This window comes from Phyllostomus discolor, chromosome 5 (genome assembly GCF_004126475.2).
Source record: "Phyllostomus discolor isolate MPI-MPIP mPhyDis1 chromosome 5, mPhyDis1.pri.v3, whole genome shotgun sequence".
In the NCBI taxonomy this organism is placed as follows: Eukaryota; Metazoa; Chordata; class Mammalia; order Chiroptera; family Phyllostomidae; genus Phyllostomus; species Phyllostomus discolor.
This window is the reverse complement of record NC_040907.2, coordinates 125,973,204-125,987,517: the sequence shown is the minus strand read 5'-3', so window position 1 is coordinate 125,987,517 and position 14,314 is coordinate 125,973,204. Positions and strand designations below refer to the sequence as shown.

The 14,314-nt window shown below is 57.4% G+C and overlaps 1 protein-coding gene across 8 annotated transcripts in view; it reads left to right on the top strand.

Moving 5' to 3' along the window:
• Nucleotides 1–1,299: 1,299 nt before the first annotated feature.
• ADAMTS14 (ADAM metallopeptidase with thrombospondin type 1 motif 14) overlaps nucleotides 1,300–14,314 on the top strand; it is an 85,615-nt gene continuing 72,600 nt past the window's right edge. For 5 of the 8 annotated variants that reach the window (XM_036026848.1, XM_036026844.1, XM_036026845.1 and 2 more), the window contains exons 1-2: nucleotides 1,300–1,689; nucleotides 3,311–3,762. In XM_036026848.1, coding sequence (XP_035882741.1) covers nucleotides 1,365–1,689; nucleotides 3,311–3,762 — 777 coding nt within the window. In that variant the 5' untranslated portion in view covers nucleotides 1,300–1,364. The remainder of the gene's footprint in view (nucleotides 1,690–3,310; nucleotides 3,763–14,314) is intronic. The other 3 variants (XM_028512726.2, XM_036026847.1, XM_036026843.1) reach the window with 1 other exon arrangement.

The window sequence follows — 14,314 nt, the reverse complement described above, 5'->3', positions numbered from 1 at the left end:
GGGAGGAAAGGCCAGGGGAAGAGAGGTTGTGCTGGGGGAGGGGTCCTTGTTTTCCCAGTTTGCCCCCATCAGTTTTGACCATCTCACCCGGCTCGTCAAGTGCTCCACCAGTTTGTTCAGCTCTCGTCTCACTTTTCTATTACACTTGCCGAGGAATTTTCCTCACTTCTTACTATTCTGTCTCACAGCAAGGCAGGAGATGCCTCTTGTGGGGAGAAGAGGGCAGGAACCCAGGCCTTTTCTCAGGGGACTCAGGGGTTCCCAAGAGCAGTCTGGTTAGAGACTTTCCACCACAAGTTGGTCTCTCTTTAAGAAAGCCCACAACACAATGTCTGAACTCAAAAGCAGAAAGATTAGGGGTCTTTATACACTTTACACAAAGATTCTTTATTCTACAGTTCTCTTAAAAAAAATCTCCAATTCCCTCCTCTGGATTGCTTGGAATACAGTTCATTTGCAAATCATTAGGAATACATTCACAGAGCAAAGCCAGAGAGCAGAGCAGGAGTTGGGCCGTCTGCCTGACTACTGAGCTGGTCCTGGCAACCCACTCTCGGCTCTCTGACTCGTGGTTTTTCCCACCTATGGCTGTGTGGCAGGTGCTGCTGGTGCCAGGGGTGGACATCAAGAGCAGTTATGTATTGGACACAGGCTATGGGCTACAATTAACACCCACTGCACAGATGAAGAAGTGGAGGCTCAGAGCTAGGGTTTCAATCAGGGCTGTGTGACTATAAAGCCAGGGCTCTCGCCTCACGTCGCGCTGCCCTATTCTTCTTGACTGGGACACAGGCCAGTTACTCTGTGCTTGGGGCCTAGGAAGCTGTAGTCTGCAAAATAGGTGGCCCAGGGGTCCTATTAGCAGGAGATAGGCAATGGGTGAACTTGGGTTAATAGATCCCAGGAGTCCGAAGGTTAGTGGGAGCATCATGGAGACATTCTCTAGGGGGTGCACTCAGTCTTCCCACTCAAATGCAGTCGGTCATTCCTGCTGCCTTGTGGCTCTGGAGAGCCATCCTGGGGTCCAAGCAACAGGAGCGGAGGAGCCAGGGAAAGCGGCTACAGGCTGTCACTCCGGGGGAGCCAGGGCGTCTGATGGGGCCCTCGCCCCAAATTCTCGGAGCCCCAGCTGTGGCTCCGCGTGGCACTTCCGATCCGGCGGGGCCGCATGCAGCTGCACTCTCCAGCACCGCGCCCCGCCCCCGAGCGCGCAGCGCCCCCAGTTCCGACCCGCGCCCGGCCCCGCCCCACCCCGCCAGTGTGCCCACCCCTGGCCCGCCCCGCCGCCCCACCGTCCGGTCCCGCGAGTCCCGGGGCGTCACGGTGCTGGCAAACCGATCCACCGACAGCTGGCACCGGAGGCGATGGCACGTCGGCTGCTTCGCTCTCCCGCCGGCAGCCTCGGGTGCCCGGAGCCAGCTGTCCACTCGGCGGCGCCGCCCCGGGGACCGGGAGCGGGAGGGCGGGAGGCGACGAGGAGGGAGGAGGCAGCGGCGGAGGAGGCTGGCCGGCCGGCACTCAGGCAGCCCCGGGTGAGCCCTAACCTCTCTCGTAACGCTGAGCTCGGGGCTCCGGCGCCTGCCCGGCCGGCATTCCCGCGCGGCCACATGGCTCGGCTCCGCGCGCTGCTGTCCTGCCTGCTGCCCCTGCACTGCGCGCTCTGCGCCGCCGCGGGCAGCCGGACCCCAGGTGCGTGCGGGCCGGGCGTGCTGCAGCGCATGGGTTATGGGGTGCGCGCGGGTCGGGTGACCAGCGGTGCAGAGAAGCTGGGTAACGCGAGGGTGGGAGGCGGTGCGCACACGGGGATAAGCTCTCTTTTCTTCCTCTGTGTCACCGACCCTGTCCGGCGATTTCTCTAACTTTCTGGCACAAGATGTGGAGACAGACCCCAGAAGAAGATTTGGGAATACAAAACCTCTTTTAGGGGATGCACATCTGTCTCTGTGGTTTTACCCCCTCTGCCTTACTCTCTTTCAGTGTCTTCTGTTTCCAACTAGTATGCATGTGTGTGCATGTGTGTGCTTGTGTGCAAGTGTCTGTCACACACACAGAATCAGGCTGGCAGGTGTTACCCCACACCCCAGTGAGCGTGCCTGTACAGAAATACGCACCCCTCTCCCCAGCATTGTCATGCTCTCTGCAGACACCCTGCCATGTGCAGACCAGACACACCCTGCCTTCACCTCCCTGTGTAGGATACCCTCCCGATGGCTCAGAGCATGGGGAGGTGGCTTCCGTAATTTCCAAGCAGGGTGGTTGCTTATCCGTGAGCTCTGTTCGTGTACTAAATGGATCCATCTGGCTGAAGTCTTGGGGTTACTTGCTGTAAGGGGTAAACAAGAGCAGAGTTGGCACTCCCCCCGCCACAACTGCCTTAGACACGGGGGATTTTCAGGATACATCACTTTCCAGGTTTTATGAGCGCTGTGAAGGGGGCTAGGGAGGCAGGAGATAGAGCTGTGCGGACATGAAAATTCCTCCCAGACTCGTATCCATGAATCACCAGGCCTGGAAGCCAGGGAACTGTCATTTATGCCTGGCTTGGCTTGGGCTCAGGGAGAGCTGTGTGAGGACGGGGCCGCTGGCATGCAGCCCGGAGCATGGGGCCGTGACCTCACACTTAATTCGGCCTGAGTGGTCAGGTCACCCCGTGCATCTTTTTTTACTTTTGAAGATCTATACTTACCCAGCTTGGGACTGGGCCATGGAGAAATCTCAGCAGCCACTGTACTGCTTAAAAAAGTTTCTTTCTAAACTTGGAAAAATATAGAGCTTGTACTCCCTCCCTCCCCTCTCCAGCTCCACCTTTCTCCTTGACACGTGCCCAGGATCCCCTGGGTTTCTAGGTGTGTTTGTTTTGCCAGCTGCGCTCAGGGAGCTTGGCGAGGAGGGTCTTACCCCAGGCTGGTCTGGTGACTTCAGCACGTTGGGAATGTTTGGGCAGACCCTCTCTGCGCCCTGGGGGCTTGCGGGGAATTTCCGTGCCTTGCTCGGCACCGCAGCGCCCGAGGTTGGAAAGCTTGTTGCTAGAGTGACAGGGCTCTGTTTGGCATCATTTGTTTTCTTCTGCTAAGTTGGAAAAGCACCTAGGGACTCCCGGAGACAATTTAGACCCACAAAGTGCTTGAATACGATCCGGGTGCAGAGATCCAGGGGCTCAGGAAGCAGGAGATAGGAAATGGGTGAACTTGGGCTAAGGGGTCCCTTCAAGGTGACACAGCGTTGCAGATTGCTCCCTGCCCCAGTGGGATGTCTGGCTTTCCCTTCCTTTGCACAGCCTGTACTGAAGTGACTGTTTGTTTACCTCCAGCAGGGCTGCGTCCCTCCGGAAGGCTCCGTGACTATGGTGTGACAGTGCCCTGCAGCACAGATTTTCGGGGACGCTTCCTCTCCCATGTGGTGTCTGGCCCAGCAGCAGCCTCTGCAGGGAGTGCAGCAGTGGACAGGCCACCTGCACCACCCTCACACTCAGGTCACCTCCGGGTGGCCCGCAGCCCCCTGCGCCACAAAGGAGCCGCTCCACCCCCCAGGCCTGGCTGGGCGAGGCGCTACTCCCTATACTTCAATGTTACTGTTTTTGGGGAGGAGCTGCACTTGCACCTGCGGCCCAGCCGGCGGCTGGTGGTGCCCGGGGCCTCTGCGGAGTGGCAGGAAGACTTTCAGGAGCTCTTCCGACAGCCCTTGCAGCAAGAATGTGTCTACACTGGGAGTATCACAGGCATGCCGGGGGCAGCTGTTGCCATCAGCAACTGTGATGGATTGGTAAGGGACAAGCGTTTCCTCAAGCCTCCTTTTGCCCCTCTCCCCAGGCCCCGGTGAACCCCAGGCCCTGGCCAACCCCAGGCCCTGGCTAACTCCAGTCCCTGAGCCCGGCATACCTGGTTTTCTTCTCAGTTCCCCTGTGTGTGGGACTCCTGTGGGCAGGTGGTATGGTCTGGGCATGCTGCTTTCCACAGAGAACCCCGCATGCCCTACTGGCACCAGCTTTATGCTCCGCCAGGTGGGTAGTGGCCCAGCTAGGATGATGCCTTATCTGGTTCATGCCCTCACTATCTGGAGCTTACCTGGCAAGGGTCTCTGAGCCCAGACACATGCAGGGCGGAGGAAGGCAGGCTGTGCTGGGGTGGATTCTTGGCTATGCTGCTTACTAGCCGCAAGGCTTTGGATAAGTTACTTACCCTCCCTGTGGTTCTTTCCTATGCCCAAAGTGAGGGTTTCTTCATTCTGCACGTACTTTCTTTGTGTGTCCCGTATGCCCAGCCCTGCTCAGGCCCCGGGGGCTACAGCAGGGCCTGAGGCGCACACAGTCCCTGATCTCCTGGAGCTGAGGTGCTGGTGCTGATCATGGGACCCACCTTACCGGGCAGCACGGTTGGTGGCACCTGCCTGGCACGTGGTCAAGCCTCTGTCAGAATTAGCCGCTATTATTCTTACTGTCACGTGCCCCACTGTCTCTGGCCCCTGAGGCCAGCCTGCTCTTCCCCATGCTCTGCTCTGTGAGTTCCCTCTCTCAGCATCTGCCCCCTCCTCCCAGGCATCACAGTGCAAACCAGGAAGCCACGAGTGGCTTCTTTCTTTCTCACTCAATTCCCGCTGAATCTTGGTTCTTTCCTGCTTCTTCCTCAGGGTGTCAGGCCGCACGCACCTGTGCTGCAGCTTCAGGGCAGTAGGCGCTCTTTTTGTGGCATGTCCTCGGTCAGGTATGAGCTGCTGTGTCCCAGGAAAGGGCTTGCGTGCCCCCTGCCCTGCACCTTCAGGAGAGGGATGAGTCCCATGAGGGGAAGGGGGTCTTTCCTTTCTGGCAGGCTGGGAACACTTCCCACCATCCTCCCACCCTTCAGGGTGTCTTCCTGCTGAATGTCACAGCCACCTTTGTCTAGACCAGTGCTTCTCAGTCTTTCTTTCATCACGCGCCCCCCACCCCTATGGCCAAAGAGCCTTTTTAGACATTTTTCCTAATTGCTGCCTCCATAACATTTTAACACCATAGATATCCTGAAGAGATGTTTATGAACTATATGTGTATCTGTGCTTTATATATAAAGAGTGATATTTTTTGCCTTTCAAAGAACCAGACATTGCCTGTTGGAGCGATGGGGCCCCCGCAGAGGGGCATGGTCTAGGCAGCAGCTGGTTCTCAAAGTTGGGTGTGTTCCGGAATCAGCAGGGATGCAAGAGTTCCATGCAGCAGACTTTGAGAAACCCAGGGTATGAGGACAGCTGAGAAGGCTAAGACCTTGCCTTGGTGCCAGGGGGAGCCTCGGCTGCAGGGGAGTCCTCAGTCAGCCTGCTGGCTAGCACTGTGTTGTGGCCACAGCTTTTGGTTAAAAATCCAAGGTGACATTTGGAATCGCCCAGGGATGCAGCATCTGAGCAGGTAGAGAGGGGGAGAGCTGGTGTACACCAGTGGCTTGGCTGAGCCACGTGAACTCTTTCCATAGTCATCAGGCGGGCAGGCTGTCGGCTGGGTGGTGACGGGGCTGGGTCTGCCACTGCTCCGACCGCCTCTACAAATGTGCACTGGGGACCTGAACGAAGGCGGCAGTGGATGGTTATCACCGTTCATGAGTAACTGTCCGCACCCTTTACATCTGAAAACTTCCCTGTTGTTGAACTCGCTCAGCAGCCCTTTGGTAGGTGGTTAGTGACTGTCAGGTGAAGCAGGGATCGGGGTCACGAAGGAGCCTGACCCCCGTCTCAGCACCCATGAACCAGAATCACATGGCCAAAGTCCGTGGTGTACAGTGACCGGTTGCACTCCGGTTGTTCGGGGTGGGAGGCTGCTGGGCGGGCCTGGGGCCAGGCATTGCTCAGCCGATGTTGTGGGCTTTTGGTGGCCTCTGAATAAATGTCCCAATCAGCAGTGTGACCTGGGCAAGTCATAGCCCATCTCTTGGCTTTACTCTCCTCATTTATCCAAAGAGGGGTTGCATTTGATGCTCCTTGGCATTTGGAATTCGATTCAATGGGATATTTGCAGAAGAGGCCGAATCAGGTCTCGGAGGCTGCTCCGTGGATGGGCTTCCTTCCAGGACTGAGGCTTGCCTGGGTCCCCTGCCTGTGGTGACAGGTAAACGTGGACCTCACAGGGCTGAGCCTCAGGCTGGGCCGCTGTTTACACCAGGCCACGGCCTGTGCCCTCGACTGTCTCCAGAGGCCTATCTCTCAGTCTGGATCCCAAGGTGCCTTCCCCTCCAGGCCCCTGAGGGGGGCCCAGCCCAGCACAGCAGCCTCTCAGGGCCAAGCTGCTCACTCCTGGTCCTGCAGAAGCCTGCCCTGTGAGGGTGAGGGGCTGTTTACAGTGACCCAGCCGAGCCGCCTTTGGACTCGAAGGCTACAGGGCAGCATTTCGATGATAAGATTGAACTCTGCATCTTCATGTGGCCTCTGGATTTTAACCTCATTTTCTTGAACAACTCAAATGCCGAGGTCATTTGTTCCAAAGAAAATACATACTGAGCGTGGGCTGTGAGCAAGGCCCACAGGGAGGTGTAACAAGACGAAAGTGACACACATAATAACGGCAACAGGAATGTGTCTCTCTCACAGCCCGGGCGTAGCATGCACACAGTCCCGGCACACAGTCCTGGCACACGTACTACCAGTTCACCTGTTAACTTCACTCCCGTGCAGACGCGGAGGCTGAGCCGTGGGGAGCAGGTCTGAGGGAACGCAGGTAGCCCACAGCAGCACAGGACCTCAGAGTCTGCAAAGCCCTGCAGTCGTGTGCGTGGTGTGGGCAGGTACTGTTGTTACCCTGCTTTGCAGGTTTCTGCCCTCGAGGAACTTGGGTGCCAAGCTGCGGGGACCCCAAAAGTAGATTCACTATTACCTTGTTGGTTTTTCGGAACACAGTGGGGTGGGTACTCAGGAAATGGGAGTGGTTATTATCCATGGTGTCAGAGAAGATGGTATTTGAAGTGGGCCTTGAGGGATGGGCAGGAGTTTGCTGGGTCTGAAGGGTAAGGCAGAGAGAAGAGCGTGCGCAAGTGAGGGAGCCCATGCTGAACAGGGCCAGGGAGGAGACCTGAGAAGAGGTGCTGGGCAGGTGGGCCTTGGTCTGACCTGCAGAAAGGGTAGGATGGGAGAGGGAGGCCAGGGAAGGGGTGCAGCAGCCTGCTCTCTGAAAGAATCTGGCTGGGGGTTGGGAACCATGGCTGTGTGGCCCTGGGCAAGCTGCCTCTCTTCTCTGGGCCTCAGTTGCCTCCTATGTGTACTGCAGAGGTGGAAGTGGATGACCTCAGAGTCCCGTCCAGCTCTGGCGTTGGCATTTTGTGACACGCGGCAGGAGTTCGGTAGGAGTTTGAAGGCCCGTGTAAACCCACAGTTGACTCCTCCCTCCCCATCGGTCCTGGGGCCTACTCTGTGCCAGGACTGGGCTGGGCTGTAGGTGCCGAGAGGAAAGACACCAGTCCTGAACTTGGCCCTCACAGCCGAGCAGACCTGCCAGTTGTGAGATGGTCTGAACAGAGCCCTCTTGCCAGCCTTGCAGCCATGTGGCATTTCAGCTGCTCTGGTGAGAAGCACTGTGTCTAAACTGGCTCGATCCTCATTGCAACTGGAACTGCACTGGGGGCAGTGGCTGTCATCCCCTTCCATTCTTTTGCCGTCCGCAGCGTCACTCACCACTGAGCGCCTGGCGCAGACACTGGGAGGGTTCTGTGCACTGCGGTTAGTTCATGCCTCAAACCGAGCAATGGGCACTTGACCTTACTTCCCGCCTGCTCTTCTGAGGGGTCTGGTGTTACAGCTGGGGGAGGGGGTGGGAGGCATCCAGGCCTGAGGACGCCAGGACCACTGCCCCAGACGAGTCTGTAGGCTAACGGGATTCAGATATAAAAGCTGACAAGTTAAAATCCTGTGTGAGGCAGCACAGAAGGACCCATTTGTTTTGGTTAGGGCATCCAGGAAGACTCCTCAGAGGGGGCGACACTGGCTCAAGACTGTGTACATATTGTAAAGAAGGAAGAAAGCGCGGAGCCATGGCCAGCAGAGAGAACAACTGACTCGGGCAAGCTTGAGCATGAAACAAGGGGTGTGGGGAGGCCAGGTCCTGCTGCAGTGTTGCTTCTGGGGGCAGGGGTGGTGGTCAGACTCTCAGGTTCCTTATTAAGAACGTGCCCAGGCAGCAGTGGTGACCTCTGCTCCTCAGGGAGCCTGGCCAGTTATCGCCACAGTCATCGCAGTGCTCCCCTGACCCCCAGCCTCCGGGGGCTTGTGGGCAGGGAGCACCTGGGAGGACCCTTGGCTGGGGGCGGGGGGCGGAACAGCCCCTCCGCTAGTGATGGTGCCTCTATGTTCGGGTGGGGGGGCATGGAGGCCTGGGGGGGGCAGTTCTTTGTGGGCCTTGCAGGTGCTCTGGGGTACAGGGATGAGGTGAGCAGGTGGGTCCCTGCCTCTCGGGGGCCCTGTGCTCACTGTGCCCAGCTAGGACCTGGACTGCCCAGTGTCTCCTCTCTCCTGGGTCCCGGGCCTTTCTGCCCTGCGCTGGGGCAGTGAGGGCTCAGCCTTGCCGCCCCTGTGAGTCACCTTCTCGGTGAGGAAGTAGCCGTGCGTGTAAGATTTGTCATCATCTGGTTTCATTTTCCATTGTCTGCAGATGGTGTGTTTTTAGCAGGTTATGCTGAGTGTACCTCCGGCAGACTGTGTGGACAGGGCCGGGGAGGCCGAGTCCCAGCCCAGCTTCTTACCTCCTCTCATGTTGTGCGGTCACAGGAGCTCTCTGAGCCTCTGTCCTCCAGTTTGTAAAGGGGAGTTATGGTGGGTAATGCAGGGGGTGGCTTTGGCGAGTCTGGAGATTGACGGCCACAAAGGTCAGGGCTGCTCTTTGAGCGATGAAATGTTCTAAAACTGATTGTGGTGGTGGTTACATGACTCTGTGTGTGTGACCAAAAGCCATTGAATTCTAGAGTGTAAAGACTCAAGCGAATTGTATGGTGTGTGAGTTATATCCCAGGAAAACTGTTACAAAAAGTGCCTGGCCCACAGAAAGGCCAATGGCAGTCACTGTTAGTAGTAATCAAGAGGCGACAGTTTGGGGCAGCAGAAAGTGTGGGGTCTCTTTGTCTCATACAGATCTGCTGTGTGGCCTTGAATAAGTTTCTAAACCTCTCTGTGCTTACAGATGAGGTGCTCCTCATCTGTAAGGAGGAGAGAACAATCAAGAGTGTCCAACTTTTTGTCATCTCTGTGCCACACTGGAAGAAGAGTTGTCTTGGGCCAAATATTAAAAATATTGCAACATGTAATCACAAAAAAAATCTCATCATGTTTTAAGTGGATTTATGACTTTGTGTTGGGCCGCATTCACAGCCATCCTGGGCCGCATGCGGCCTGTGGGCTGCGGGTTGGACACCCCTGGTAGGGACTATTCAGAGGATTAAATAAGATAGTGTAAAAAGTGAAGGGTCTGGTGTATGGTGGGGCCTTAAAAATGGGGATATTATTAATGGTAATGTTTATTACTTTCTTGCAATAATGGCTACAGTAATTACAATTATTGTGAATAGTGAAAAATACTAAAAATACTGTCAGAGCCCCTTGTATCGCAACAGTGCGTAGATGTGCGGCTGAGGCCACCTGTGGTTCCCGGGGTGTCCAAAGCCTGCTTTCTCTGCTGCGGCGGCCTTCTCTGCACAGTGGGTCAGACAGTGCTTGCTCAGGGCACGGAGCGGGACTTCCACAACTGGTCTGTAATATGCAGGTGCCTTCTGGGATGGGGGTAGGGGGACACCAAGAGGTGCTGAGTGGAGCACTTCAGCCCTGGGAGTGCAGGGGTGAAACTCAGCCCGCCCTTCCCGTGCCCCTTGGTTTGAAGAGAAGGCCAACCCACAGAAGACGGTGTGAAACAAGACGGGCCGCACCGAACTTCCCTGTTCCGTGGAAATGCCGGGAAGCACCGTGCACTCAACGGGTGTCCCAGAGGTGGGTACCGAGGAGGAGTGCTTCCTGGGAAGGAAGGCTTCCTGGGGAGGGGCCGTTGGGGCCGGATTTTTAAGCATCAGTAGGAGTTTTTAAAGCCAAGAGGTAGGAATTATAAGCAGTCTGCAGGGAAGGAAATCCTGTGTCTTCACGGGGTGCAGGGAATGGCAAGTCACCCAGTGCCCCCGTGGGAGAAGGGGTGCGGTGAGCATGCAGTCTGGGGAGTGTCTGTCTCGAGGTGGAGCTCAGACTCGCCCCTGCGGGCACAGGGGGCGCAGGAGGTCGGTAAAAGGGGCCACATCAGTATTCGGTGAAGTGTCTTTTCTGGTGCACGCCAGTGCGGGGCTGGCACGACAGACAGGCCCGTGGCTCCTCGGCGTCCTTGCGCCAACACCTGTCCTTGCTCTGGGGGCTGCTCCTGGTCAGCTGTGGAGTGAATGGGCTGTCCTGCAGTCCCTTTGGGAGCCCGGGCTCTGCTCTGCCCTGCTGTCCAGCCCTGCACCTGGGATGTGGAGTGGGGGGTCTGGAGTTTAAGTGGTGCCCTCACGGAGCCACCTTGCTGGCCTGTCCCTGCAATCTCGGGCCATAGTCCGCCTGCCTGCCCTCACACGTTCATGCTGAGAACCCAGGCAGGGGTGGGGTGTCTGGCCCCACATTAGTGTAGGCCTCGCCTCCTTCCCCCACCTGCATCTCCAGCCTCGACGGTGGACCCTGCTCTGCAGACCCCTGCCACCCCGCCCCCCCAGCCAGTTCGTGCTTCCCTTTGTGGCCCCTCTGCCTTGCTCATTCTGTTTCCACCTCCCACGGTGCCTCCCCCTTCTCTCTGCTTGTGGCATGCCCCATCTTGGCCATCTGGTTCTCGGAAGTCAGACACGTGCCTCACATCTTTGCTTTTCTCTGAGTGCTGAGCACAGGGCTGGGCTCACGGTACACAGGGGTCCCGACCCCAACGGCTGCAGGATTGGGGAATAACACAGGGAAGAGAAGAGGGCCAGCACAAGCAGGGGAGGGGGGACCGGGCAGATGGGAGGGGACAACGCCCTCTCTGAAGGGAGTGCCAATTTGGCATCGCGACACGCGTGAGTGTTTTAAGGAGAAATAAGAAATACGGATTTTTAAGTAAAGTGGTCTGTTCTTTAAGCAAAGCGCTCTATTTTTTAACACAGCAGGTTTGGCTGCGGGTTGCATGCAGGCAGTGTGAGCAGGGCAAGAGAGCGTGACCGCTGGAGCCAGACTGCCTGGGGTAAGACCCAGGCCTGCCCCCACTGCTGCGTGGCCTTGGGCAGCTTCCGATCTCTCCCTCTCCGGGGCTGGGCTTCCTCATCTGTACAGTGGGGATGGTACTGGCGGCCACTACATGGAGTTGTCGTGTGTGAAGGGCTGAGCTCAGTGCTCGAGCCCTGCAGTGGTGGCAGTTGTCCCTGTTAAATGCTGTGGCTTCACCGCTGCGTCGGACGGGACGGGTTGGGGAGAAGAGTCAGGAGCACGTGAAGCGCTGCCTCGGCGCCTAGAAAAGTGGCGGCTTTTATTGCTGTGGATGGTCTCTTGGCATGCATGTGGACACTGAGACAGAGCCCACGGCAGGTTCGTTTCCGGATCCCTGGTCACCCAGTCCAGCACTCTTGCTTCCCAGGAGGCCCCATCCCGCCCGGCCTCTGTCTGAGCGGACGGGTGGTTTTCTGGGTCCTGGAGAGTCCTTCCGCCTCCGAGGTGGTCTGGTCCTGCAGACTCCCAACAGCTATGTTTTGCTGGATTGATAACTTATTTATGATGCGGATAAAAGCCAGACATCGCCTCACTGCCATTCCTCCTGGGCAGAGCTGGCCTCCCTCCCCAGTGAGGGGTGGTCTGGTCTGGGGGCAGGTTTTATTTCCTTCCCTGGCATCTTCCGGGCCACCTGGAGTGCTGGCGAGTGTGCTAGGGGCTGCACCTGCCTCCCGCCTGTCTCCAGTGTCAGTGTGGCAGCCCAGGGCGGGCCTCGGGGAGCACCCAGGGAGTCTCTGCATTCCCCGGACCCTGCAGTGGGAAGTTCCCAGACCACCTGCTGGGCCCAGCATTCCATTTTCGGCATGAGGGCCTTGCCCTGCCTCCAAAGCCTTAAGAAACAACAGCGGCGGGGACTATAATAGCCACTCTCGCAGGCTGCCTCAGCCCTGGCAGCTCCAAGGAGCTCCTTGTCAGCACAAATAATCCTCGGATTTGAGAACCTCCAGTGGTGAATCCCAGCGCAGCGTCCTCATGGTCCACCTGCACTTTGGCCTGAGTGTGCGCAGCTGCGGCCCAAAGAGGCTGTGGAGGCCTCTCGGTCCCCTCTTCACTTTCCAGACCAGAAAGCCAAGGCTCGGGGAAGGGAAAAGACTCACCCAGGGCTGTGCCGTGGGTGATTGTCAGGGCCGACGGAGTCTGGGTGCCTGACTCCCAGTCCAGTGCTCTCCCAACAATCCCACGTGGCTTCCCTTCAATCAGTGGAAAGGCCCAAGTAAACGGGAAAAGCGACTCAAGATCATAAACCCTGTGGTGGCCAGTGATGCGGTGGCGGTGGCAGTGGCTTGAGAGCAGGATGCTAATGAGATTGGTCCAGTGGTTGCCCTGTGGGGGTGTCCTGGGAGTCCTTGGGGCTGGGGCCCCTGTGGAAGTGTTTACAAGGCCCCCACCATGCGGGTCATCATTTCCCTCCACTGGAAAGCCAACTGAGAAAATAAAAACGTCATCAGCCCCGTTAGCGGGATCTGAGGCTCAAAAGGAACCTGGTGTTTCCTAGCCCCAGTCAGCACTGCCGAAGTCTGATCCGTTTTCCAAACACTACAGGGCAGCAGGCTGCTCTTGTGCACACAGCACTGGTCACGGACATTGCAGAACCTGCAGTCTCACTGTCTTCTGCTTTCCGCGGCACGGCTGAGCAGGCCCCTGTCGCAGAAACCTCTGATGGCGGGACCCTGGTCAGGACGCGGTTGTCTGACGCAGACCCTGTTCCCAGTGGGCCGCTTGAAGCTCTTTGTCAGCTTTTGCTTCTAAGCCAACCAAACATTCATACCTTTGATGTGTCCAGAAAGCACCCGTGCCCTCAAGCCACCCCGGCCCGCAGTGGAGGTTCATTTCCGCCCGAGAGGCTGGCAGGAGCTCACGCGCCCAATTAGCTCCTCCAGCCCAAAGAGGCCCTGTGTGCCGTGGCCCAGCAGGCTGCCCGCCTGGGTGCGTTGAGTGCTTAATACTTTGTCACCTCATAATTCACAGTCCCTGGATGGGGAGGCTGTAGGTAAAACGTGCGTTCCCTAAGCCATGGCCACATTTTGTGGGAAAGCAGAGCTCTCATTAAAGGCCGCATGCCTGAGGGAGTTTGTTTTGGAGGTCTGGCGCCAAGGATGCTTATTTAATGTGGTTTGGTTCCGAAGGCGGCGCTCTGCGTGGATCAGTAGTTGTCCTCCTAAAGCGCGTATCTGGAAGAAGGAAGGACAGACATACCTGAACGGGGGGTAGAGCACCCACCAAGAACCCATGGGGGCACAGAGGAGGGAGAGAGGGAGGGGGGTGGGAAGGGCATTCCTGGCACAGCTCGCAGCTGGGGCAAAGGCCTGGGGCTGGGTGAACACCTGCGGTTCTGGGTGCTCAGCAGGTCCCTTGTGGGGGTGGGAGCATTTTGTGCTCTTAATTCCAAAAGGGAAACGAACGGGGCTTGACAAGAATAGCAACTGCTGGGTGGTCCGAACCGCCCTGCTGCCTCTCCCGGTGATGGTTGTGATGGTCGTGGCCTCTAACTGATTTCCCTGCTGCTATCCTTCCCCAGGACCTCCCTCAATACCCCTTGGGGAGCAGCTGAGCAGGCCCTGGGAGGTACCCCTCCTCCGGGTCCTCTGGGCTCCCGTGCCCTCCTTTGCTGGGACACCCCTCCCCAGATACTGCCAGCACCTGCCCCTCTTCTTCCTCAGGCCTTTGCTGAGGTGTCACCTTCTTAGTGACATCTTCCCTGATGCCCTTATTTAAAATCTCAACCCTTAGTTCTCTATGATGAATTTTTCTCCGTAGCTATTTCCATTTGGTTCCATATTTTTACCTGTTTCACCACTCGGCAGAACATTAGCGCCAGCCAGGAGGACTTTTTGGCTGTGGCCCCAGCAACGAGAACAGGGCCTGCTCAGTGAACATCTGAAGAGGGAGTGAGTGGCTGAGTAGATAAGCAGTCTTGCAGACGGAGGTTCAGAGAGGTAACAACGAGCACAGGAAGTGAGTCCGGACCTGGTGTGTGTCCGAGGGGCCGGGATGCATTGTCAGTGGCTGTGGGCTCGGCGCTGACGAGCTCTGATGAAGTGTCCCAGTCCTAAGGAACCTGAAAAACAAGCTGCGAGTGCCAGCCCCTGGCAGGATTAAGGACAGTAGGAGGCCTCATTTTGATGGT